Below are 25666 nucleotides of genomic sequence, written 5' to 3' on the forward strand. Positions count from 1 at the left end.
CCCAACCTAACCCTCCCCTAACCCAAGCTTTTCCTGACACAAGCTTTCCCTAACCTAAGCTTTTCCTAACCTGAGCTTTCCCTAACCTAGGTTTTTCCCAACCTAAACTCTAATAATCATAGATTTCCTAACCTAAGTTTCCCCTAACCTGAACTTTTCCTAACCTATGTTTTCCTAATCAAATTTTTTCCAAACTTAAGCTTTACTCAATCTAAGCTTTCCCTAACCTAAGCTCTACCTATCCTAAGCTCTTCCTAACCAAAGTTTTTCCTAACCTAAGCTTTCCCAACCCAAGCTCAACCCTACCTAAGCTTTCCCTTACCTAGGTTTTTTCTAGCCTAAGCTTTTCCTAACCTTATCTCTCCCAACCTAAGCTTTTCCTAATCTAAGCTTTTCCAACCTAAGCTCTCTTAACCTAAGCTTTTCCTGGTCTAAGCTTTTCCTAACCTGAGCTTACCCAAACCTAAGTTTTTCCCAACTCAAACTCTAATAACCTAAGATTTCCTAACCTAAGCTCCCTCTAACCTGAACTTTTCCTACCTAAGGTTTCCTAACCAAAGTTTCTCCAAACCTAAGATTTACCCTACCTAAGCTTTTCCTAACCCAAGTTTCCCAAACCTAAGCTTTCCTCAAACTAAAACTTTTTCCCTAACCTAAGCTTTTTCTAACATAAATTCTCCTAATATAATTTTTTCCTAACCTAACCTTTACCTAACCCAAGCTTTTTCCTGACCTAAGCTTCTCCTGAACTATGCTTTTCCTAACCCAAGCTTTTCCCAACCTAAACTTTCCTAACCTAAGCATTTCCCCAAACAAAACTTTCCCTAACCTAAGTTTTCCCTAACACAAGTATTTCCTGACCTGAGCTTCTCCTAACCTAACCTTTTCCTAATTTAAGCTTTTCCTAACCTAAGATTTCTATAACCTAAGCTTTTTCCTAATCTAAGCTTTTCCTAACCTAAGCTTTCCTTAATCTAAGCTTCTCCTAACATTAGCTATCCCTAGGTAGCAAAAAATGGAGTAGCAATATTTTTATTTGACCAAATATCTTGAACAATTTTGAGTTTTGGCTATCAAGTGTTTGAACACTTTTTTTTAGAATTTATCATTCGACTAAATCCAATAGCTTTAAATACCTATCAATCACCATGAAAACAGCCAATTTAGTAGTCACTAAAAGTAGTAAAAAAATTAAATATGAGAATTGTAGAGTATTGAGTGTGCATTTTTTTCCCCAAATATCTCGAACAGTTTTGAGTTTAGGCTATCAAGTGACTGAACATTTTTCCTTTAGAATATATGATTCTACTAAATCCAATAGTTCAAAATACCTATCAATCATCATGAAAACAAGTTAACATCTTATAAAGCAAAAATTTGCACTTTTCTGCACATTTTTGCAATATCTCAAAAACTACTGAAGTTACGAACCTAAAACCGGTTCCAGTGGATTCCTCGTCAAATTTAACATAAAATTGCACTATTCTGAAACGTATTGTAGCCATACAAAAGTTATAAAAAATAAAAATTTCAGCTTTCCACCATGTTTGTTCAGCTAATGCTTGGAAATCGACAACAATGTGACATGGTTGAACTCGTCTTGACCTCCTCTATCGATCTATGCAGGTCTCAATGCTAGATTCCGCGGCCCATATACTAAAGTGCAGCCAATTCTATTATCATTTTACAATAATTTATAAAGTGAATTTGTTTCTCAATTAACTAGCAATATGCTCTTTCAATAAATATCATAGCTTAGGCTCTGCTGTATTACTTCCCATATTGAGATTAAAATTAAAAGCTTTTAAAATAAACGGTAATTTATCAGAAATCAGATAATTTATCATTATTTTTTGTTGTTCTTGAAATTACATAACCTAAAAATAAAACTCTAGCCAATATTATTATTTTGTTGAATGATGGTAAATTGAATGGTTAATAGTAGTGAGCTGTTGCATTTATTCTGCTTTCATTGAATAATTGAATTTATAGAATTTCAAATTATAGCTAACCTATTGGGTACTTCATTATTAAAAACAAAATTATAGCAATATTTATTGCATGATAAAATTTATAGCACTTCAAATTATTCCTAGCCTACAGCATACTATAATATTCTCTTATAAAATTATAGTCACTGCCAAGCACTATATGTTGAATGTGATTAATTTCTATGTTTTAATGTGTAACTGCAAAGGAAATGCTTGAACTATTCAATGGTTTCAAATTATTTTTTCTCATAATTCTGAGTATAATTGTAGATCCAATGTAGTTAAGGTGAGCTCTACTATTACTCAACTATTTGAAACATTTTATTGTCTTATTAATAATCTTGAACGTTTAAAAATGGAGGAAAGGAGGAACAAGCACATGAAAAGATAACCAGTACTCCTGACAAAATATCAGATGATGATTGTGTTCCACGAAATCGTGATAATGGTAGTATGAGTTCTGTTAATTTCAACCCTGAAAATTTAGGCCCGCATTCATCCAATTTATACACCATAGAATCTACTAATACTGAACTGGAAATGTCACTTGTCTCTGATTTATCAAAAACTGATCCTGTAAAAGATGCTTCACAGTCTCAATTCCAAATACTTCAAAACCTCTTCACTGGAATGCAGACTGATTTAAAGCTGAAAATCGAAGGTCTTCAGCAATCATCACAGGTCATTAATGGTAATGTAACCATAATGAAAGGAGAAGTCAGTTCTATTAAAAAACAACTTGATGACTTACTAGTTCAAGTAAATAATAGGGTGGATCAAATCGAAGTTAGTACAACAGAACAGATTAAACAAACCAAAGTAAATCTCCAACTCCAACTTGAGACTGGTTTAACTCAACTCTAAAATGGACTTGATGAAAAACAAAACACTTTCACCAAAATAATGAATGAGTCTCTAGGTACTCAAGAAGCCAATGTTGAAGGTAGATTAAAAGTCCATAGCCAACAATGGGATATCAAAATCAATGAAGTTTGCACCTCCTTAAATGGAAAATGGGAACAAGCTGTTGTTGAAACTCAAGCCAACATTTCCAAATTGGATGAGCAAAAAACTAATCTTCAATCAAAGCTTGCTGATGTTGTGTTAGGTCAAACTAAGTTGAAAGAATCTATTAGTTCCAATAAATTTGATCTTAAGAAAGTTGAAGAAGACTTGATCACTACTAAAAGTGCTCTACAATCACAGATCAAGTCTGCCAACAATGAAATAGTCCAGTTAAAAAATCGTTTATCTAATCCATATGGCAACAGTAATTCTTGTGCCACCAATGAACTGGTAAGTGTATCAAATTTGTTCTCCAACCTCTCAACTTTTGATAACATGGCTAATTGCCGTGTTTTGCCATGTGTTTTGCCGTGCTAATTGCCAAGAGAATTTTCAAATCAGTTGATAGCTATTGATGAACTAGTGGCGATTCCACGGGCTGTTTGGAAATTGAAACTGGCAACTCATCTGCGTTATGAGCCACTACTGTTTCTAAAAGGAAGAGCCAATAAATTCACTGATTTGAATGAATTAATAGAAGCCTTTTTAGGTCAATTCTGGTCAGTTGATAGACAACAAAATCTACTTTCTGAAAATAATATGCTCCTAGTATGATAGCAGAAATTATTATTCATTTTCATCTTTTGCAGCTGAGATCAGATATAAGAAATCTCTACCTATACAAGAGTCAAATCTTGCCAACATGGTCCTCAAGAAATTGCCTTATCATGTCCAACTATCTCTTGTAACAGGTACTATCACCACCTTTAAAGAACTGGAAAATTGTCTTCATAGGATTCAAGCCATAAATAACAAAAATCCAGCCAGCAACAATCTTCCAAATCAAACAATACAATTTAGTGAATAAAATTCCCCACTGCTCCAGATAATTTTGTGAATCATCAAGGCAGAAGTGGAGAATCCAATGAAAATGATGGTAAGAAAACTGACAAAGACCATTTTAATCATCATGAACAAAATCACAAGGAGGACAAACGTAGGTTCGGCCAGTCTCTTCAACAAAGTTTCAGGTCACTTGGCAACTTCAACCGCAATCATGAATCAATTATCTCATGATTGTTTGTTCTAAAAATATTAGAGAATATGCATAATAGTTCGTTGACTGTCAGTATCCCTCATTAATAGCATCAATGCTCCCCATTCAAACAATGCTGACACATTGATGTGAATCTTACTATAATTTGGTTACTTTAGATCAGATGAAGATAATAATGTTGATGAACTGTTTCAATTTTAATCATGTTTGACATTTTTGCTTATGTGAAATAAGCTCTCATTGATGAAATCATAATCATTGAAGTCAATTATACTAAGAAAGCAATTTCTGTTTAAATAATTATGTGTGTTTGTGGATATGTATGTATGTCGGATGGATCTCGAAACGGCTCTAACAATTTTTATTAAATCAGGAATATAGTGGTTTCAGTCAGCTTTCAGAAGCCGAAGCGAGTAGACGTGTTCTGTGAAATTCATGTAATTATTCTAAAAGTATACCATCAAACTGTTGTGTCAGTGAAAACGGCATTGCCGAATTGTGAGTGAGTGTGTGTGTGCGTGCGCGCGCGCGCGTTGGCAGCAACTATGACTGTAGCCGAGTTCGGATATTGCTGCTTCGGTGAGTGCTGAATCGGTAATTCTATTGTGAGAACTGAACTATCGTAACTATGAACGGTGACAATAATACGACTATTATTACTATAACTGAAGAAAATAAACCTGTCTCCTACAAGGTTCGAACTGATAAAATTCAATCAGAATGCGAAAAATTTTTATTTAAAGCTTGGAACGAAGCTAATACGAAATTCCAGCAATCAGAAAAAATAAGTTAGTCAGTTTTAATTTTAAAAATCAGCGTTAGAGACTAAATCTAAGAATGAAGAAAAAAATACGGACAATTATCATACCGATGAAGAAGAATTATCTACTGAAACAGAATGGATTCGTCAAAAGCAAAGAAAGAGGAAGAGAGAACAATCTGACTCACCTCCAACACATTCGTCCAATGAGCAGAAAGGTAGTTCACGTAGAAAAACTGAACTAAAAGAGAATGCTGAACCAAAAAAAACTCCTAGTATCAAACAAGTTAAGAGACCTCCTCCAATAATACTCTACAACATCCAAGACTATCAAGTAGTGTATAAGATTTTGAATGAAAAAATAAAAGACTCTTATAAGATCACACTATTGAATAATGGTAGCTTAAAACTCAACGTTGAATCTGAGGATAATTATAGACTAGCTACATCATTGCTGAATGACAAAAAAATGAATTGGTCTTCGTTTGAAAACAAGCAAACGAGACTCATTAGAGTAATAGTGAAGAAGTTGCACAGCACTTGCAATCCACAGGAAATAAAAGAGGAACTTCAGGAAAAAGGATTTAAAATTTTGGACGTGGTAAACATTCTTAAATGGAAAACAAAAGAACCACTCCCAATATTCATGTTAACTTTTGAAAACACAGAGAGCATAAATAGAATTTATGAAATATGTGTAATTATGGGTATGAAGGTTGAAGTAGTCCCCCTGAAAAAATCGAAATTTCTATCGCAATGTAAAAATTGTCAAACCTGGGGACACACTAAAAAATACTGCCAGAAGGAGCCTAGGTGCGTGAAATGCGCTGGTCCCCACATCACTATCAGCTGTACTAAGAGTACCTAAAGAAGTTAAGCCTAAATGCTACAATTGTGGGATGGAGCACCCTGCTAATTATAGAGGATGTGTTGTAGCACAAGAGTTGCAGGCACTTCGAAATAAGAAAAAAGCAATAAAATCTATTTCGTCAGTCAACAAAAGAAACGATCCTATTGTGCCACAGAGAGCTGTAATAAATGACAGTAGAGTTAAGGAGAACCAGAGTTATGCTGATAAGCTGAAAAATAAAGTACCTATCAACAGTAACGAAAAGTCAAGTCTTCAAGATTACAACTTGAGTAAAGATTTGGAACTGAGCATTACAACTCAACTTAAATTGATTCTTGAGAAACTAGTTGTGCAAGAAGGCCTCAATAAATCAATTTTAAGTAGGTTAGAAAAACTGGAAAATATTTCAGTTCCAGAAGTCATTCACAAGAAGCATGGAAAATAGATTCAAAATTATGACTTGGAATGCTAATGGATTACTACAGCACAAAGATGATCTATTAGCAATTCTAATTGAGCATAAAATAGATGCCTGTCTCATTTCCGAAACTCATTTCACCAAAGAATCCTACTTTAAAATTAGAGGGTACAAAACGTACCATGCCATACATCCCAACAACAGCGCTAGAGGCGGAAGTGCGGTTATTGTAAGAGAAGAGCTAAACCATCACGAGTTCAAGAAGATAGAATTGCAGGAGTTCCAGTCGATTTCAATCAAAGTCAAACTTATCGGTAGACCATCTGGTACGATCACAATTGGAGCCGTCTACTATCCACCACGATTTAATTTGAAGAAGATAGAATATATTGATTTCCTAAGCAACTTCACAGGGAAATTTATCATCGGAGGAGACTTCAATTCAAAGAATACACAATGGGGGTCCCGACTGACCACAACTAAAGGAAAGGAGCTATTACTGGCTGTTAATGAATACCACTGCGATGTTCACTCAACAAGGAAACCAACTTACTGGCCAACAGACAAAACAAAAATTCCAGACCTGATAGATTTTTTCATCACAAAAAATATTTCACCAAACTGTGTTGAAGTTGAAGAAAAATTTGATCTCAACTCTGACCATTTGCCAATAGTTTTGACAATGCACAGTGCAGCTGTTAAAAAAGAAATGCCACCTAGACTCATCAACAGGTACACAGATTTATAAACTTTTAAAAATATGATAGACTCTAGAATAGACTTGAACACATCTCTGCAAACTATAGATGAACTAGAAACTGAAGTCCAGGAGTTTGTAATCAATATCCAACAATGTGCCTGGGAAAATACACCACTACTTCAAAGCAGGATTTTCAAAGGTAATTGCTATCCTGTAGCGGTAAGAGAGTTGATAGAAAAAAGAAGAAGAACAAGAAGATCATGGCAATCAACAAGAAATCCAAGAATTAAAACAGAACTTAATAGAATTACTAATGAACTGAGAAAGATGATACAGGATGTAAAACAACATGATATCAATAAATACTTAGAAGAGTTAACCAATGAGTCTACTACAAATTTTTCATTATGGAGATCAACCAGGAAACTGAAGAGACCTCTTGAACAAGTTACACCGATAAGGAAGAATCAAGATTGCTGGGCAAGGAGCAATAAAGAGAAAGCCGATTTGTTCGCTGATCACCTGGAAAAGGTTTTCTCACCTCATGAGGAAACAATTATAGATGAGAATCCTCATTATCTTGGAGCAGGAGTTATCACTCCAACATCGCCAAGGGAGGTAGAATATGAGATTAAAAATTTGAGCAGAAAGAAAACGCCAGGTTTCGACTTAATAACTGGAGAGATTCTACAGGAGCTCCCAAGAAAAGCAATTGTGAAGCTATGCCATCTCTTCAACGCTTCATTCCGATTGAAATATGTGCCAAGTTTCTGGAAGGTAGCCGATGTCATCATGATACCAAAACCTGGAAAGCCACCACATGATGTAACCTCGTATAGGCCAATTTCACTACTGCCAGTAATATCAAAATTATTTGAGAAACTTCTACTGAAAAGATTAAAGCCTTATCTGGACGATAATGGATTAATACCAACCCATCAATTCGGATTTCGAGATAAACATAGTACAATAGATCAGGTGCACAGAATAACAAATATTATTGAAAATACATTGGAGGAAAAGAAAATTTGCTCTGCAATTTTCCTTGATGTAGCACAGGCTTTCGACAAAGTATGGCATTCAGGATTGTGCTACAAAATGAACTAGTTCTTACCAACAGAATACAGTCTAATACTGAAATCATATCTTCAAGACCGTTATTCCAGGATAAAACAAGATGATGCTTTTTCATCTCTCAGAGAAATCAGGGCTGGAGTTCCTCAAGGAAGTGTGCTGGGTCCCCTCTTGTACCTCCTATACACATCTGATATACCTCAACCCGAAAACGTAACAGTAGCAACATTTGCTGATGACACAGCAGTTTTATCAGTTGGTGCAACTGTTGAAGTTTCTACAGAGAAATTGCAGGTGGCAGTCAACAGAATCAATGTTTGGACAAAACACTGGCTTATAAAATTGAATGAAGCAAAATCAGTTCAAGTCAACTTTACAAACAGAAGAGTTCAATATATCCCCTTAACACTCAATGGGAATATTGTACCCTACTCCAACACTGCAAAGTATCTAGGCATGACGCTGGATGCCAAGCTTAGATGGAAGGAGCATGTGAAGAAGAAAAGAGAACAACTTGGCATAAAATTCAAGAAAATGTACTGGCTACTTGGGAGGACATCAAAGTTGTCAAATTATAACAAATTGCTTCTCTACAAGCAGATTCTCAAGCCGGTGTGGACCTACGGAATTCAACTCTGGGGCTGCACCCGACCATCCAATATCGACATCATCCAGCGCTTCCAGAACAAAGTACTCAGAAGTTGTGTAGACACTCCTTGGTACATCAGGAACTCTGATCTCCACCGCGACCTGGGAGTGGCGACAGTCATCAGTGAAATCCAAAGATTTGCAGAAAAACATGAGAAAAGACTTCATCAACATGTGAACGTGGAAGCAATCCAGCTGCTCAATGTGCATGGAGTAAGAAGACTGCAACGCAGAAAGCCACACGAATTAGTTTAGTGCTAAAGTGTTCAATTGGAAGTGCAAAGGCAGAATACTGTATCCTTTTATGCTAAAAATAATCTTTATTTAATCCTTGACCAATATAGAAGGCTTAACCAATGGGTTTTACCTTCAGAAACAATATTCTTATCAATTTATGTCAAAATAGAATAGCTTATTAGTCTTTAACTAGGTGCTATAAAAATCAAGAAAAAAAAAGGAATATAGTGGGTTTGCGACAAAAAACATTATTTTGGAACAGGTCTCAACTCTGGGAAAATTCGCTGAAGTTCCTTGAGGAGGATTATTGGTCCCTCAAGTAGCAGCTGATCAGAAAAAAGTTTCCATAATCTGTTGAAAACGTGAGAGGGTGTGTGCAAATGAAAAATATTTCAATATCTGTAGTTGAGTCAACAAATTTGGCGACCTAATTAATTTAAAACATTACAGTATTCATGGGACATCTGGAAACATGGATTCAGAAAGTGACCGGATTATAGCAAAAGAAATTTAAAATCGATCTCTCCAAACATATGGTAGTTGAATGTAATGTTTATTGTGAGGTGATAGAAATGCGACTAATATCTTCAGCTTCTGTTGTATTGGTTCCTCTGTTGCTTCATGTTTGTACGCAGCCATGGCCTTGAGAGAACTAGTTGCACTGTCTGTTAATTCATTATCCGGACTTAATACCACGAGAACCAATAAGAGAAGCCTTCTATTAAAAAAAACTCTGCTCAGATTAATTCTCATGAAATTCAATCCTGATGGAAATTTAACAGGCTTTTGTGCTACTGGGCCTGATATTTTCATGTTTCAATATCAGCTAAAAACTGAATCGAAATAAAACATAATATTCCATCAGCTGCTCCTATTTCCTTTAATGATGTCATTACATGACACAAGACAAACCTATTGATATTGATAGATCACAATACTAAAGTTGTCAATCCTATTACCGTATATTGAGAGAGCAATTTTTGTATATGGTTATGTATGTCCAACGGATCTCGAAAACAGCTCTAACAATTTTCACGAAATTCGGAACATAGTAGGTTCATGATATAAAAAATCGATTGCACTAGGTCTCATCTCTGGGAAACTTGCTGAAGGACATGAAAAGGATAATAATTATTCATTCTTGGAAAAACAGATGATAATTTCGTCATCTGTCGATAACAGATGCCTGTGTAGGAGAGAGATAGAATTATGTCCAGCTGTTGCATCTAGAAATTTTAATCGACTTGATCAAAATAATCTGATTTGACATGACATGGTAGTATATCATCCTAAATTAGAGTATATCATAATTTTCAAAGTTAATCATTATTTTACAGTTTTAAGTGATTAGTGAGTGTTTTTTGTTATTCAATTTGGTCTGTAAACAATCTAAATCAGAACTTTTCTGTTTTCAAATGTTTGGATTAAAATTGGATCTGAATTCAAGTGTATGGAACATAACCTACTTTTTGGACTATTTATAGTGTATAAATCAAAATTCGGGGAAGAAACAGTTTTGGGCTGTGCCTGTTAGTCCTTCCCCAATCATTTAAAATAATTGTATTCTGTTTTATCAATAAATAAACAACCGAAGCTCGGTGCCCCAATATTTTAGATAGAAATTAAATTGAGTAATATGTTAGTTTACATCCAAATTTTCATCTCTAAGCTTTTGGTTCCAAGCTAAATCATATAATGGTAGTCAATAATCAAAGTGATTGAATTAACTCTATTCAGATTTATGCAAATTCATCCCACTTCAATATTTATGATAGTAAAGTTTAGGACATGAGGAATCAGCCACAATAAATGTTATACTATTATGAATAGACTCTTTTGTATGAATGGACTTCCATGGAAGAAAGAATCAGTGGATTGGCTGCTTTCACACTTTTGAATAAGTGAAATGAAAATTAAGCATCATGCTATGCCAAAAATTTCAGAATAAGCAAGAGATCCGTGGATACCAGAGTCATAGAACTCCGAATCAACTTAATTTGGAATTTAATCTTCAATTGCATGGAGCAAGAGCAAAAATAACATTATCACTGCTAATTTGATAACTGTCAACGGGAAATATTAATTGCCAATGAATAGAGTCGAGGTCGACTCTTATGCCCCGCCCAATATTCTACAAAATTCTCTGCAATTGGACTACTATTCTACGGAGCAGTTCCAACACATCAATTAATTATTCAAATTATTTGACCCAATAATTGTCATGCCAAGTTGTGGCCTAATATCAAAAACGATTATAACAATTTTGGTAGAATTTAGATTATAAATGTTTCACAGAAATAATCTTATCTTTTAATTACCGTAGCGAAGCACGGGTGCCCTGCTAGTTACCATATATGTTTATTTTGGTTGTGGGGCCTGATGTTATAAGTAGGTACGGCACTAATTTGTACAAACTTGTGTAATAGAACTACATAATTTTTATTATTTGTCATGAATTTTCACAATGAATAGATAAATTGTTGACGACGGTGAAAATTCATGACAAGTAAAATTATGGAAAAAATGAGAGGCTCTAGTCAGTCGGTTACGAGGACGGGACCTGGAGCTATCTACTGCAGATAATCGGGCCCGGCTCTACCCTCCTTCACCACCCATATTTACCCCTACATTGATATCAGCTGAGCCTTTTGGTGTGTATCGTGCGGGTGTTTGCCCTACTGCGACCCACTTTGCCCATATTAGATTCAGTTTCTTCCATTTTTTTTATTCAATATTAATCATAATTGGAAAACACGCCTGAGTTGACAAATATTTGAAAATATCATCAAGTCTTCTATGCACAAATGAAATATTCAGTTCAAACTTGCTGTTTTTTCTGTTACAGTATTTTGAACCTTTTCTTGTGCCTACAGTGGGTAATAAATTTATTAAGAGATTAGTTATAAAACGCAGATTCTCTGCGTGGATTAGTATAATATTATTTCTCTCAACATCCTTCATATCTTGTCTGTATATTACATAGAATCAGTAGAACATCTTGCCGGTTCAACATCTTTAATCCTTTAGGAGTGCACTCTTAATTCAGGAAAAAATGATATACACATACTTTAACCAGGTGATAGTTGTGTGTTACGGTCACATACAATATTTATCTTTTTTCTTGAGCAGCTTTGTAAGTCTTTTTCTAAAAAGTATATAACTTTCAAGTCCCATCGACATCTCCTACGATTTATACAATATTTATCTTCAATTTTTTTAGAAATTCATCACCTTTGAACTCCTAGATCTTCCAGAATTCTCGATAATGTAAGGGCATACCGGTTTGGAGATAGAGAACTCTCATTTGTTACTACGAGAAGGGATACTCGTAGAATGAATGAATAGATTTTATTTGTCAACATTATTGAAAATATGAATGGCTTCAAAGGTTTTCTACTGGAGGTTTTCTATTCAAAGTTTTAATACCCCAACAATTATAAAGTTGAAAAAAGGTACTGAATGTAGCCTATTTCTCCTAGTAATACTTTGAGTGATAATATAGACCTATACTTCTTCAATCACTGTTTTTATCAGCATAATAATTAGGCTTGGCTTGAATACTTTATAGTTATTTCGAGCTTTCTCGTTATTTATTACGTTGTACACATTCGAGCTGTTTCCTTTGTTCATTGTGATATTCTTCTGCAAACTCAACCAATATCTATCCTTTCAAAATTGATTCTAATACCAATCTCAATGCAGAAGACATATAAAGGAAAAGCTAATATTAATTAGATTAAAGTAAAATCAAGAGCGGTTGCAGAGAATAAAGGTTGTTAGTGCAGGGCATTCCATCAGTGATTTGAAATGAGAATGTGGATGATCAACGGATGAAGATGATAAGCGCACCACTTTCCTCCCTTATGATATTATATTATGATATTTGATGATTTCGTTTGTTATTACCAATCAATTGGATTGATCAACAATTAAATTCCAATTTTATTTTCGATAAAGAACTTTATTGGTTTCAAAATTATTTACACTCAGTGACCAAGGCACAATCTAGTAACATAATTTTTATCACATATACATCACTCACACTCTATGTGGTAGAAAGCCCCAATATATGGAACAAAAGAAAGTATGGGGTGATAGTATAACACTCAAATTCATAAATGCATTATAAACTGAATAATTTGCTATTTGAAAAAATATCTTAAAATATGCCCAACTATATTATCTTTCCGGTATAGGAAAATAATGTGGAGATTGAAAATAATTGGAATTTACCACGCACATTATCCTGTTTTAAGTTTATGAGAGTTCAATTTCTAGAATTGAAATGCCCTCCGAGTTGATTAAAGAGATTTTCATCCTTTCTAATCTTTCAAACAGGAATTCAACCGATCACTTGCCTTATAGAATTATCAAGTTTATTAGAATGAATATATTGTAGGATACTTATAGTATGAATTCATATTCATACGCATACTTTTCAATGTATGATTCATTTTCATTAAATTCATTATTATTGAATCATGAAGAGTTGATTTTCCCTTTCACAAATAAATAAAGAATGAGAGTTCTACAATAAGTACCAATTGAGAATTCCTCTTACAAATAATTAAATTAGAAATATGTGTTTCAGAATACGAGATCAAGTATTCAATACAATTATTGAGAATTCCTCACGCGCAATCCATGCTTTAATATAATATTCGCCCTTATATTTTTTGTTATAGTTTTCAATTAGAAAGATTCAACCAGAAAACTATTTCCTCATCAAGTATGTGAAAGCCATAATTTTCCTGAAAAAAGAGTTCCTCCTAAGGGATTAGGCAAGAAGTTCTATTGATTCTACATATGATATACAGTACACAGACAAGATAAAGGATTGTGAAAGAAATAATAGTACAATCAATGTTTCATGTTCTTAATACCTTATTCAATGATCGATTTATCGAATTCATTAGCATTAAGTAATTGAATTACAAAAGAGCCAGGAAAAGCATGTTAATTTTCAATAAGAGAGCAACAGGTATTCGATGTAGGCTCTTACAAAATCAATCATTCTGAAAGATCCAGTCGTCCAAAAGTATTGAATTTCTAAAAAAAATTAAAGATAAATATTGTATGAGTCGTAGGAGATGTCGATGGGACTTGAAAGTTATTTACTTTTTGAGAAAAAGACTTACAAAGCTGCTAAATTTAACATTGGAAATATAGGAAGAATAGATATTTAGAGTACCAATGATGTCACACTGATCATCCGACTCTGATCATTAAAAGATCGAGATGCACGTGGCCAGTACCTTGTATTCCAAGTAACTTGGTGTTATCTACAGCTTCCACTTTTATAGAGATAAAATGAATGCATATCGTTTGAACTTGCCGGTTCAAGTTCAACTACCTAATAGCGTTGTAGCGTTGTTACGCGGGAAAAGTTATCCAATTCAGTTCCTTGGCGGGCGACAGCTGAACGAAGCGCGACTTTTGAAAATTTTTGCCTAGCGTCACAACTCTCATAATAATTATGTTTTTTCGGCTTAGGAAGGTGAAGGAGTCATGGGAAAATTCTACAAAAAGTCGTGAACGTTTTTTTCATATATTTGAGATTCTTCTAAATTTTTAAATCAATCTGTCCAAATTTAACAAAGTTATAAGCATTTTCAAATGTGATGCTGGTTAAGAATAAAAATAGAGTAATATCCGTATTCCCTACCAGACATTCAGCTGAACTTTGAGTTCTCATTTTATTCTATGGAAAAATGAATGCATTTTTAGCATTTCTGAGCTTGGAATCATATTTTTCAAATGTTTCTTCATATCTTTATCCAATCAGGTACAATTTATATAATATACAGTGATGTAGTAATTAAGATTTCTATTACATAAATACATACATTACATATATAAATTAATGAATATATACATTATATAAATACATACTTGAGTATATTCTTACCATTGAACAGACCAACACGAATTGTAGAGATTTAAACAAAAGACCCACCTTGTGTTAAGGAATGAACCTACACTTCTATGGATGAATACTTCGTATACAAATCAATTAATATCAGATAATTTGATAATATTCTAGAGATTGGAGTTAGACTCACTAATATTCTATAAGGAATAATTGTCATACTTGGAAGATGTTGGAGAACATTGCTCATTATAATGTAAATGTAGTAACAGTTTGTAGCATTCGATGTTTTAATGATTCCAGTAGTCCTTCATTATTGTACTTTCTTGTGTATGTCACTGCAATAAACTGAATTTATTGATACACGAAATAATTCTAAAATCAATATAACAATAGGCAGTGTTCGGTAAAGATGGTATTGTGATTAAAATTCATTCAAAGACCTGGCATGCTGCCCAAAAGTCTTCATTCAGTTTTAACAATCGAAACCTTGATATTATTCCAGCAAATAAGTTTGAATTTCATGGCCATTCCCCAATTTTATTCAGATGTTCATACCTTAAGATTAGTGTGGTTAATTTCTGATGAGAAAGTCAAAAACATTTTTTTTAATTTCCAATAATTGATAGAAGGGCCATTTGCACAGTGACAGTTTAAACGAAAATTCCATCTTAAACTGGATTAAATCCATATCAAGTCTTGTTTGTTATAATGTGTTACATTTTGAGTTTAAGCCACCAGCTGATTAAATTCAGTTTAAGCTTTGACTGTGCAAATGGCTCTTAATTCAGTAATTCCCTTTCAACTGATACAGCTCATTGGGGTTTTCAGGGTAATCTCCTAGATTTCTACATTTATTGAGCATGCTTGACTTATTATGCAACCTCAAATAAATAAATAAATCAACTTTATTAATCAACTTTAAATGCATAAAAAAACGGTGCTTGTACAATTTTTTCCTTTACATATTCTGACAACATGAAAATCTTAGTCTATTGACAATGCTCTACAGAATGTTTTGAGTTATGTGCAATACAAGTTCATGGAGCCGGTTGCTGGTTGATTCAAACAAATCTCGAATCATTATTACAAAGACGAAGTATGGCAACGTTTGATGGACCTTCATGAGGAGTGGAATTTATTTACTATATATGAGAATTGGCAACACAGCTCAGCGGACCAAACATAGGAGCACATTTCACGCAGCAATTATAATATTGAAGGACCTTCTTGAGGAGTAAAATTTGGATGCAACTCCAATGTTGGCGCCAAATCACTCAAGACCCAACATAGGAGTAGATTTTATATAGCAGAATTATATAAGCACTTTGGAGGTTAGAAAGGACCATCATGAGGTGAATAACTTCACAAGGATCTAGATTAATTATGGATGAATATATCATAAATTGAGTGGAATATAACCATTCAGCAAGTCAAGTTCTTCAGGTATAACATAATAGTTTTATTTTGTGACTATCTGATCAAATTTAAAATGGGGGGTCCCGGGAACTACATAAGAGTTGAAATTTTACTGGACCCACAACAGGCACAAAAACGTAAATATATATATATATTATTAGTATGACCTATTCCACCCTCTAGGTTTCCTAATAATTGCGAAGTATTGCTACGACGCAGACTAGCTACAGTCGGGTATGGGTCGGGGTCGGTGACCGTATTGACTGGTGGAGATACCGGACCTACACTTCTCCCTCTATCCTGATTCTTTACCCTCTGCTTCTTTCGCGAGATTTTTACTTTCAGAGGAAGAGTGTTTGCCCGTGCCGTTGCTGGCCGATTCGGCCCTCGGCCTTTGGAATACAGGGTGGGTGTTAAGGGAGATTAAGATAACCCTATACAAGGAGACGGATCTGACTATCAGATCCCTACCAATAATTCTATTTATAAGGTAGTACGCAATCTGAACCAACTGCGAATTGACGGCGAGCAAGCTGTACCTGCAAGCCCGGGATGTGGTTTTTCTATGGGGTTTGAGGTGAGAGCTATGGGGTAAAGGTATGACGGAACTATGGAGTTATTAGTAGTATTCAAGGTATAATTAAATAGGGCAAGGTATAGGGTGTAAGCTATAGAGAATAGGGTGCAGGGTGTGAGGTATACGGTATAGGGTATAGGGAACAGAGAATCAATAATAAGATTATTATTCTCTACAGCAAATAAATATCTGCTCAATAATCCGCAATCTGAGAATTGCGCTCTAGCTCTCAGCAAGCTGGACCTGCTAGCTAAATACAGTATATCAGTTTCAATTATGTGGTAATTAAAGTTTAGAGGATAAGGTTTCGGGTGTTGGATTTCTGAATCGCGAGCCTGCAGCTGCGAAGGGATTTTCAGCAATTCTGAAACTGCTAAACAGGATTTCCGCGCTAATCTGATGACTGCGCGCCGGTTATTAAGGGTCAATCTGTGACTGCCCTTAAGGGTATGGGAATCACTCTCAATCGTCCGAAACGCTTTTATATTAAGAGTCAGTATGTCGACTATTATGAGAGGATAGAAAAGATTTTTCACAGACACAGTCTGTAGAATAATATCGGGAAGACAACAGTCTGTCGTTGTCAGGGTAGGAAAGGATTTTTCCAGGATTTTCCACAAGGAAAATATCGAGTCAGAGACTCCTAATTCAGGAAAAGATTTCAATAGACTTTTCCAAGTAATTGCCAGTCTAAGGACTACCACAAGATCGATCTCTAATTTGCAACTGAGATCACGGGAAAATTCGTGAATTTTCCACAGGAAAACCAGCAAATAATATTTGCTATTAAAGAAGACAGGTTTCTAAGAATTTTAGAAAGGATTTGCGGGTCTGAAAACCCGCGACTAGGACGATCTCGAATCTGGAACTGAGATCAGGAAGGATTTTAACACAGGAAGAATTAAGAGAAAGAAAGAGAAAGGATGCCGCAGTCTAGAAACTTCGGCGAGGAAGTCCTCAAGCTGTACCTGAGAGCTAGAAGGATTTTAGAATAGGGAAAGTGAAGAGAAAGAAAGAGAAAGGACGTCGCAGTCTACCAACTTCGACAAGGACGAACTCAAGCTGTACCTGAGTTCTCAAGGAAATGATTGGAATTTCCCTACTTGGAATTACAGCAAGTCTGAAACTGCTAAGCGAATTTAAAATACAGGGCCACTCTATAGTATGAAAACCAAGCAAGGAAAATTTACCATAAATGATAATAATCTCTCTACAAGGATAAAAATTAATCGAGAAAACTTTTCTCAAAAGGAACAGGGATTTACCCACAAGAATAAAAATTTATTGAGAAAAACTATTCTTAAAAAGGACAGGGATTCCCTACAAGAATAAAATTCAATGGAGAAAATTACTCTTTAAACTAAAGGCCACCTTACTACAGAGAAGGAAAAATATACGGACTACCAGTCCTGACATACAATTACCTGAAATGACGTGGATACTGATACGGAGAATAGCGAACCGATTCCCACTTCCCGTATTATAAGTTAATTAAAAACGTCGTGAAGCGACAGAGTCGAGACTTATAAATTAAGTACTCAAAATAACCCGCTATAAGGGCCTAGCTAAATTTCCCCACTCAACTATTTGTAACACAAACTTGAGATCCCTTACCGGTTTCAAAACCAGGATAACTCGTTCACCCCCAGTGATACGAATTTAGGAAAAATAACCAACAAGAAAGAAAATCCCCCAGGAAGTTCTATCTTCAAATACAGTCGGCAATTCGACATACAATATTCCATTCACTAAAATACAGAATAGAATATTAACCCTCTAGTACACCACTATTAGGAGCGCCGCTCGGAACGCAGCCGTACATGAACCCGTTCACCGAACAACTGCTCTCTCCCTGGTCTTCTTGGAGCTGCACCGGGTCGCTGAAAATTAGGAGGCCGGGGGAAAAGAGCTTCCTGACCAATGAGAGTCTGAAAAGATGATCACGCCACTGGTCATGTGACGGGGTTTTGACTCAGCTGCTCCTGATGCTAAGGGTGCAGCAAATGATGACAATACTGCTGATTCATATAGTAGATTAGGCCGGTAAACAATATTTCTATTCCAGAAATTTCATGAAGAGCGATACCGACTCAACTCGGTAGCCGAGTGGTAAACAAGATCTGGAAATATCTGGTTAGATGAATCCGCTGCTGATGATTTAAAGGGGTTGACGGCGATGGTGATAATGCATATACACAACTGCAAATCTAACAAAATATATCCGGCAGTCGATCCTATTCCTATTCTAAAACAGAATAAATTCGCTAATTTTTCACTAGACGACGGCTCTACGTCCGTCACAAAAATTCACTTTGTGACAATATATATATATATATATATATTATATATATATATATATATATATATATATATATATATATATTACAAAATTAAGGTTTACTTCTGGAATTGATCGCTGACGTTTTTAAAACGAGTATATTCGTATCTGAACTAGTAATCTTATCTAGAATAAATAGTCGCCATCACCTTTTCAAATTATGTGAAAGGGCGGCGAGTGGCCAGGAATAGCTCCAACCTGCGGATTTTCAATTCCTGAAAGCTAGTATTGATGGCACTGGTGTTATCTATTTGAGAATAAGCTTGTTAAGAACATTATATAGTATTTGAAAATAAAATTCTCGCCGGCCAATTGAAAGTTAAATAAGCTTTTCAGATGAGCTTTTTCATCGAAAAACAAAGAAATGAACGGGAGATAAACAGGGAAACAGAATGATTGTATACTAAGGAATTAATTAAACATAATTAAATTGAACTTGACCGATAACAAAAGCCAATGCTTTTATAAGCTGTAAGGTTTCTTTTAAGGTTCATAACTCATGAAATGGATCGAAAACATTGATATCAGTTTCGTCTCAATAATGTTTTACATTAATTTTATCATCAAATCAGCAATATAAAATGTAAAGAAATGGTTTCAAATTCTCATCATGCCAAGTTGAAGTAGGGTATTCTTTACATGAAGCGTTATGATTGCTGAAGCACTTGAAGAATTTGGGTCGATATTGCATTACAAATGCTAGTATTTGTAGTATTACATAATTATTATTATTTATTTCTATGAAATTGTTTTTTCAACATTTTAATTACATCACTCTACTCAATTCCTTGTTTTTATGAAACTCAGCATTTTTCAGTTGATTCCTCACATTGTTTTATCAATTTCCAATGATAGCTAATATTGGTGTACATTAATAGTTGATTGTATTCACTTTCCAGATGCACCGGCGATTCTTTCACATCAGATATGAACACAAATTTTGGATCAACAATGAACGATAGTAGATGGTGAGTTTTTATCCTTGACTTTTGAAGTTTATTCTTTTTCTGTGATTCAGATTTGATTTTCAAATTCAAGAACAACTTGATAGAATATGTGGTATTTTCAATATTGTTTTATTTTTTTATTCAAAATCAAGTTCAACTTCTACTGTAAGATGAATATCACATTGATGTTCTATTTTAATAGCAACTAACTTCTCTCCTTTAATATTTGAACAATTCTATTCCATACCCTCCTTACCATTCCATACGATCAAGCAGTCATGAAGAACTTGAAGGTGGAAGCCTCACAATACTATTTACAGTACATTGTATAAATCAACCCCTCTTTTTTTCTAAAGAATCGGAAAACCCAAAACCTCCATTATCAAACATTGTTTTGTTCTGTCAATAGTTTCTGAAAAAATTTATGAACAAAGAAAGTAATTTCCTGATACTTGGTTAACAAATTAAATCTTGAAGATTTTGTGAGCTTTCCGCGTTGACAACTTTCCCCACTTCTTTTGTAGGACAAGGCTTTTTGTTTTTCGCGTTCAGGCGCGTGCTTGACCTGTTTTTGTGATTTCTGTGACCTACTCTAACACACAACTCGCTGGCTTAATAGCAACAAAGAAATATGTCACTGCTATTATTTGTTTATTCACGGCTAACAATCAGGTGGACAGCCATAATTACATTCTAGAAAATCATGAGAATCATGAGGGCCCACCTACCTACTTTGCTGTGAAATGAAGATAGTCCACAAATACTGTAAATTCAGTTGTTATTGCACATTATATTAAAGGCCCATTGTGCTGTGTCTAATGTAAGTAATACATTAATAATACTGTTAAAATATTTGTATCAACTTTACCAAAGTTATTATCCTATACTAGTAGTTCTGTGAACAGTAGACCTCACGCAGTATTCTCATCCACAAGTACCAGATGTCAACTGTTTTAAATGTTAACAAACTCAGTTCACGTTTGAATTTGTATTCCATATGATACAACTCATCCAGTTCCGTGATAATCTTTCTATCCGATGAAAATTATTTTTTTTAGAATCAAAAATATTATAATTTCTCCAGCATTATTTAGTTCATTTGTTTCTTTTTATTCACCTATTAAATAAGTTTTTTTCGAATGTGAGAATATTGATACTGATGGGCACGCATAGTAATACCATGACTGCAAAACAAAATATTGAAACCAAAGACCTTAAAGCTGCGATTAGACCAAATTTATTAAAAAAATGTTAATAACTCAATCCTTTTAGATTATTTCAGATTGAACATAACTTATCATACACATGATGAACATATGTGTTTGTCAACTTCCGTTCAATCTAATAGAATCTATAAGGATTGAGTTATAACCATTTTGTTAATAACTTTGGTGTAAACCCAACTTAAAGATGCATACCTCTTTAATGTCTTTGATTGAAACTATAGACCTTATACAAATACAGTAATAGACTGGCTTCTCCACACATCTGTGTAATCACTTGTCAGCTGATTTATGATGTAATTTTATAGTCTGATTTTTACTCTAATATTGGCGTATGAAGGAGGCTCCTTTTTACTTTCCTTGCCCTATTACCATAGGTAAGGAAAGTATTGCTTTCCGAAAAAAATTAAGGTACCCCAATTTCTAAATTTCTATACGTTTCAAGGTCCCCTGAGTCCGAAAAAGTGGTTTTTGGGTATTGGTCTGTATGTGTGTGTGTGTGTGTGTGTGTGTGTGTGTGTGTGTGTGTGTGTGTGGTGTGTGTGTGGTGTGTGTGTGTGTGTGTGTGTGTGTGGTGTGTGTGTGTGTGTGTGTTGTGTGTGTGTGTGTGTGTGTGTGTGTGGGTGTGTGTGTGTGTGTGTGTGTGTGTGTGTGTGTGTGTGTGTGTACACGATATCTCATCTCCAAATCAACGGAATGACTTGAAACTTGGAACGTAAGGTCCTCATAATATAAGGATCAGACACGAACAATTTCGATCAAATGCGATTCAAGATGGCGGCTAAAATGACGAAAATGTTGTCAAAAACAGGGTTTTTCGCGATTATCTCAAAAACGGCTCCAACAATTTCGATTGAAGTTATACCTGAAATAGTCATCGATAAGCTCTATCAACTGCAACAAGTCCCATATCTGTAAAAATTTCAGGAGCTCCGCCTCATCTATGCGAGATTTGATTTTAGATTCTCAATTATCAGGCTTCAGATACAATTTAAACAAAAAATTACGAGTGGAAAAGATTGAGCATGAGAATCTCTACAATTATTAATGTTTGGTAACATTTTCATTTAAAATTGAAAATAAGCTCGAAATTCGAGAAAATGATATTATCCAATTGCAAACTGTTGGCAACTGTTGATTCTATTAAATGATTCACTATGAAGAGATAGCAGACCTCGTGTGTCTCCAGCGTTATTGCCCTGTCACCAGCTTGCTCAAATCTTTGAATTGTGAACTTGAGATGCGCGGGAACACTAGCGTCAGGTGATCAATTTTCATAACGGCAAGGAAAGTTGTGTGAGTGCGCCACACCAGATTTTTCCTTTTATATTATACTCGAAATGCAAAATTTCCAAAAACCTTGTATATACGACCGTCGAAGCGCAATTTAAAAACCTGTCAAATTTCATGAAAATCTATTACCGCGTTTCGCCGTGAATGCGCAACATATAAATATATAAACATATAAACACTTAAACATTCAAACATTAAGAGAAATGCCAAACCGTCGACTTGAATCTTAGACCTCACTTCGTTCGGTCAACTATTAAACGAGCTATTTCCGTTTATATGTTTGTATGTCACCGGATATCGAAAACGGCTTAATGATTCTCACAAAATTCAGAACATAGTAGGTTTATAATATAAAAATTCGAATGCACTAGGTCTCATTCCTGGGAAAACTCGCTGAAGGACATTAAAAGGATAATTTATTATTGTTCATCCTTGGAAAAACAGCTGACAATTTCGTCGTCTGTTGATGATGGAAGTGACTGAGCGAGTGCATGTGTGTGGGACAAAGTAATATGACTCTGCTGTTGAACTTTTGTGATCATTCAATCAGGTACTTAGTGCCGGTTGCAAAAAAGCCGGATTATTTTCAATCCTAATAAATTCCAGTAGATCCATCTTTTTGAAATGGTCTTCTCTGATTTGGTTCACGTAAAATTAATCAGGATTAAAATTTAACCGGCTTTTGTGCAACCGGGCCTTTTGTGAGAAAAATGTTTGCATTCCTCTAGGAATTAATCTCAATCCACTTTGATTACATAGAACTATAAATAAATATTTTTTTTTATGATTTTGTACTACAGAGCGAAGCTCGTTTCCCCGATATTTTATTGAATAAGGGGAAAACTCTTCTGCCGTTATGCGAAGTTTGGTTCCTGAACTATAGATCTGTTCAGCTGTTCTATTAGTCCAGTCAATATAGACATAAAAAGGGGGTGTGCTTACAATAATTTTTACTTTCCTTGCCCTATTACCATAGGTAAGGGAAGTATTGCTTTCCGAAAAAAATTAAGGTACCCCAATTTCTAAATTTCTTTACGTTTCAAGGTCCCCCGAGTCCGAAAAAGTGGTTTTTGGTGTGTGTGTGTGTGTGTGTGTGTGTGTGTGTGTGTGTGTGTGTGTGTGTGTGTGTGTGTGTGTTGTGTGTGTGTGTGTGTGGTGTGTGTGTGTGTGTGTGTGGTGTGTGTGTGTGTGTGGTGTGTGTGTGTGTGTGTGTGTGTGTGTGTGTGTGTGTGTGTGTGTTGTGTGTGTGTGTGTGTGTGTGTGTGTGTGTGTGTGTGTTGTGTGTGTGTGTGTGTGTGTGTGTGTGTGTGTGTGGTGTGTGTGTGTGTGTGTGTGTGTGTGTGTGTGTGTGTTGTGTGTGTGTGTGTGTGTGTGTGTGTTGTGTGTGTGTGTGTGTGTGTGTGTGTGTGTGTGTGTGTGTTGTGGTGTGTGTGTGTGTGTGGTGTGTGTGTGTGTGTGTGTGTGTGTGGTGTGTGTGTGTGTGTGTGTGTGTGTGTGTGTGTGGTGTGTGTGTGTGTGTGGTGTGTGTTGTGTGTGTGTGTGTGTGTGTGTGTGTGTGTGTGTGTGTGTATGAGTGTATGTGCATCTGTGTAAACGATATCTCATCTCCCAGTTAACGGAATGACTTGAAATGTGGAACGTAAGGTCCTCACACTAGAAGGATCCGACACGAACAATTTCGATCAAATGCAATCCAAGATGGCGGCTAAAATGGCGACTTCGTCGGCTATCACCAGCTGTCTCATTCCTTTGAATAGTAGACTTAAGATGCGCGAGTACTCTAGTGTCAGGTGATCAATTTTCATAACGGCAAGGAAAGTTGTGTGAGTGCGCCACACCAGATTTTTATTGTAGTTCTGGTTTTTTAGTATATTGTTTGGATACATAAGAGAAGTACAGAACCAATTTTTCCATGCAAAATTTTCTTGTGCTAGATAAAGGGTGGCACAAAAACCTCGTATTTTCCAATTTTCAGCCATTTCCGCCAAATCCAGTTATCGAACAGAAAATTTTTCTCTTGCCTTTTCTTTAGATTATGACATGAGATCATTCTCGGAAACTCTCTATCTTCAATGAGTACAGAGTTAAGATTTTTTTTTAAATAGTAAAATTTTAAGAAAAAAAATCAATTTTGATGAATTTTAGTTTTTGATCTACAAAATCGTGCGATTGTTACCATTTGAATGTAATAATTAAATCCCTCTGGGCGAAATTTTGTGCTCTACAATCTGAGACCAGATAGTGCTGTATATCTCATAAGATTTCCAGGTACATGTGATAACAATGTTCTTTGTAATTTGAAAACACCTCCACCAACACAACACCTACATCAACTTCATTGTCCTCACATTGAGATTCGCACAATGATATAAGTTCATAAGATTCTCATTCTATGAGCACTTGCACTTGTTAAATGAATCCCAGTGGGGATGCATAAGGACGTGAGTAGTATAGTTTTGTATGTTCTGGGACAAAATGTGCCAGACTTCCCAACGTAACCTAACCTTACCAAACATAACCTCACCCAACCTAACCAAATTCAAGGTCAAGGCCAAGGCCATGGTCAAGGTCAAGGTCAAGGTCAAAACTTTGAAACTTAAAAAAATATAAAATTTTTTTTAAAAAATTAAGAAAAAAATAATTTAGTAATGTAAGAAGAAGTGATCATTCTATAGAATATACAAGGAGCTTGAATATCCAAACAGTAATGAGACTGTTTATAGTAATAAGGTTCAATATTAGGCCCTTTACTGTTTCTATGTTACATTAAGGGGTTACCTGAGGTGATCCGAGGACAGGCATTCTGTTTGTCTTTATGCGGACGATGCCAACATTATTTTTACGGGTAAGACAGTACAGGATGTGGAGAAATCATCAGCCCAGGGTCTAACAGCAATCAATAAATTTCTGAACAGCCGAAATCTCCTCCTTAATCCCAATAAGTCAGTTGTAGTCCCTTTCTCAACTAGGCAGTGCAGAAGTGTTTCAAGTCCAAACATTATATTAGATGATAACATTTTAGAACATTCATCTAGCACAAAATTCCTAGGTTTGGTTATTGATTAACATTTGTCTTGGAACAAGCATGTCAATCATGTGCTGAAGAAAATATCACCAGGCCTGTTTGCTCTTAGGCGTATGACCAATGTGTGTGGGCTGAATGCTCTGAAAGCAATTTACTATGCATTGGTTCATTCCAATATAGCTTACGGCCTGTGTATCTATGGCTGCACATCGAAAAAGAACTTGGACAAAATATT

The 25666-nt window shown here is 35.2% G+C and overlaps 1 protein-coding gene across 2 annotated transcripts in view; it reads left to right on the forward strand.

The window, feature by feature from the left end:
- Window positions 1–25666, forward strand: part of LOC111046683 (F-box only protein 25-like) — a 114651-nt gene that overhangs the window by 15111 nt on the left and 73874 nt on the right. For both annotated transcript variants that reach the window (XM_039428301.1, XM_039428300.1), the window contains exon 2: window positions 19843–19911. In XM_039428301.1, the coding sequence (XP_039284235.1) occupies window positions 19843–19911 (69 nt within the window). The remainder of the gene's footprint in view (window positions 1–19842; window positions 19912–25666) is intronic.

This window comes from Nilaparvata lugens, chromosome 5, assembly GCF_014356525.2.
Source record: "Nilaparvata lugens isolate BPH chromosome 5, ASM1435652v1, whole genome shotgun sequence".
Taxonomy (NCBI): domain Eukaryota; kingdom Metazoa; phylum Arthropoda; class Insecta; order Hemiptera; family Delphacidae; genus Nilaparvata; species Nilaparvata lugens.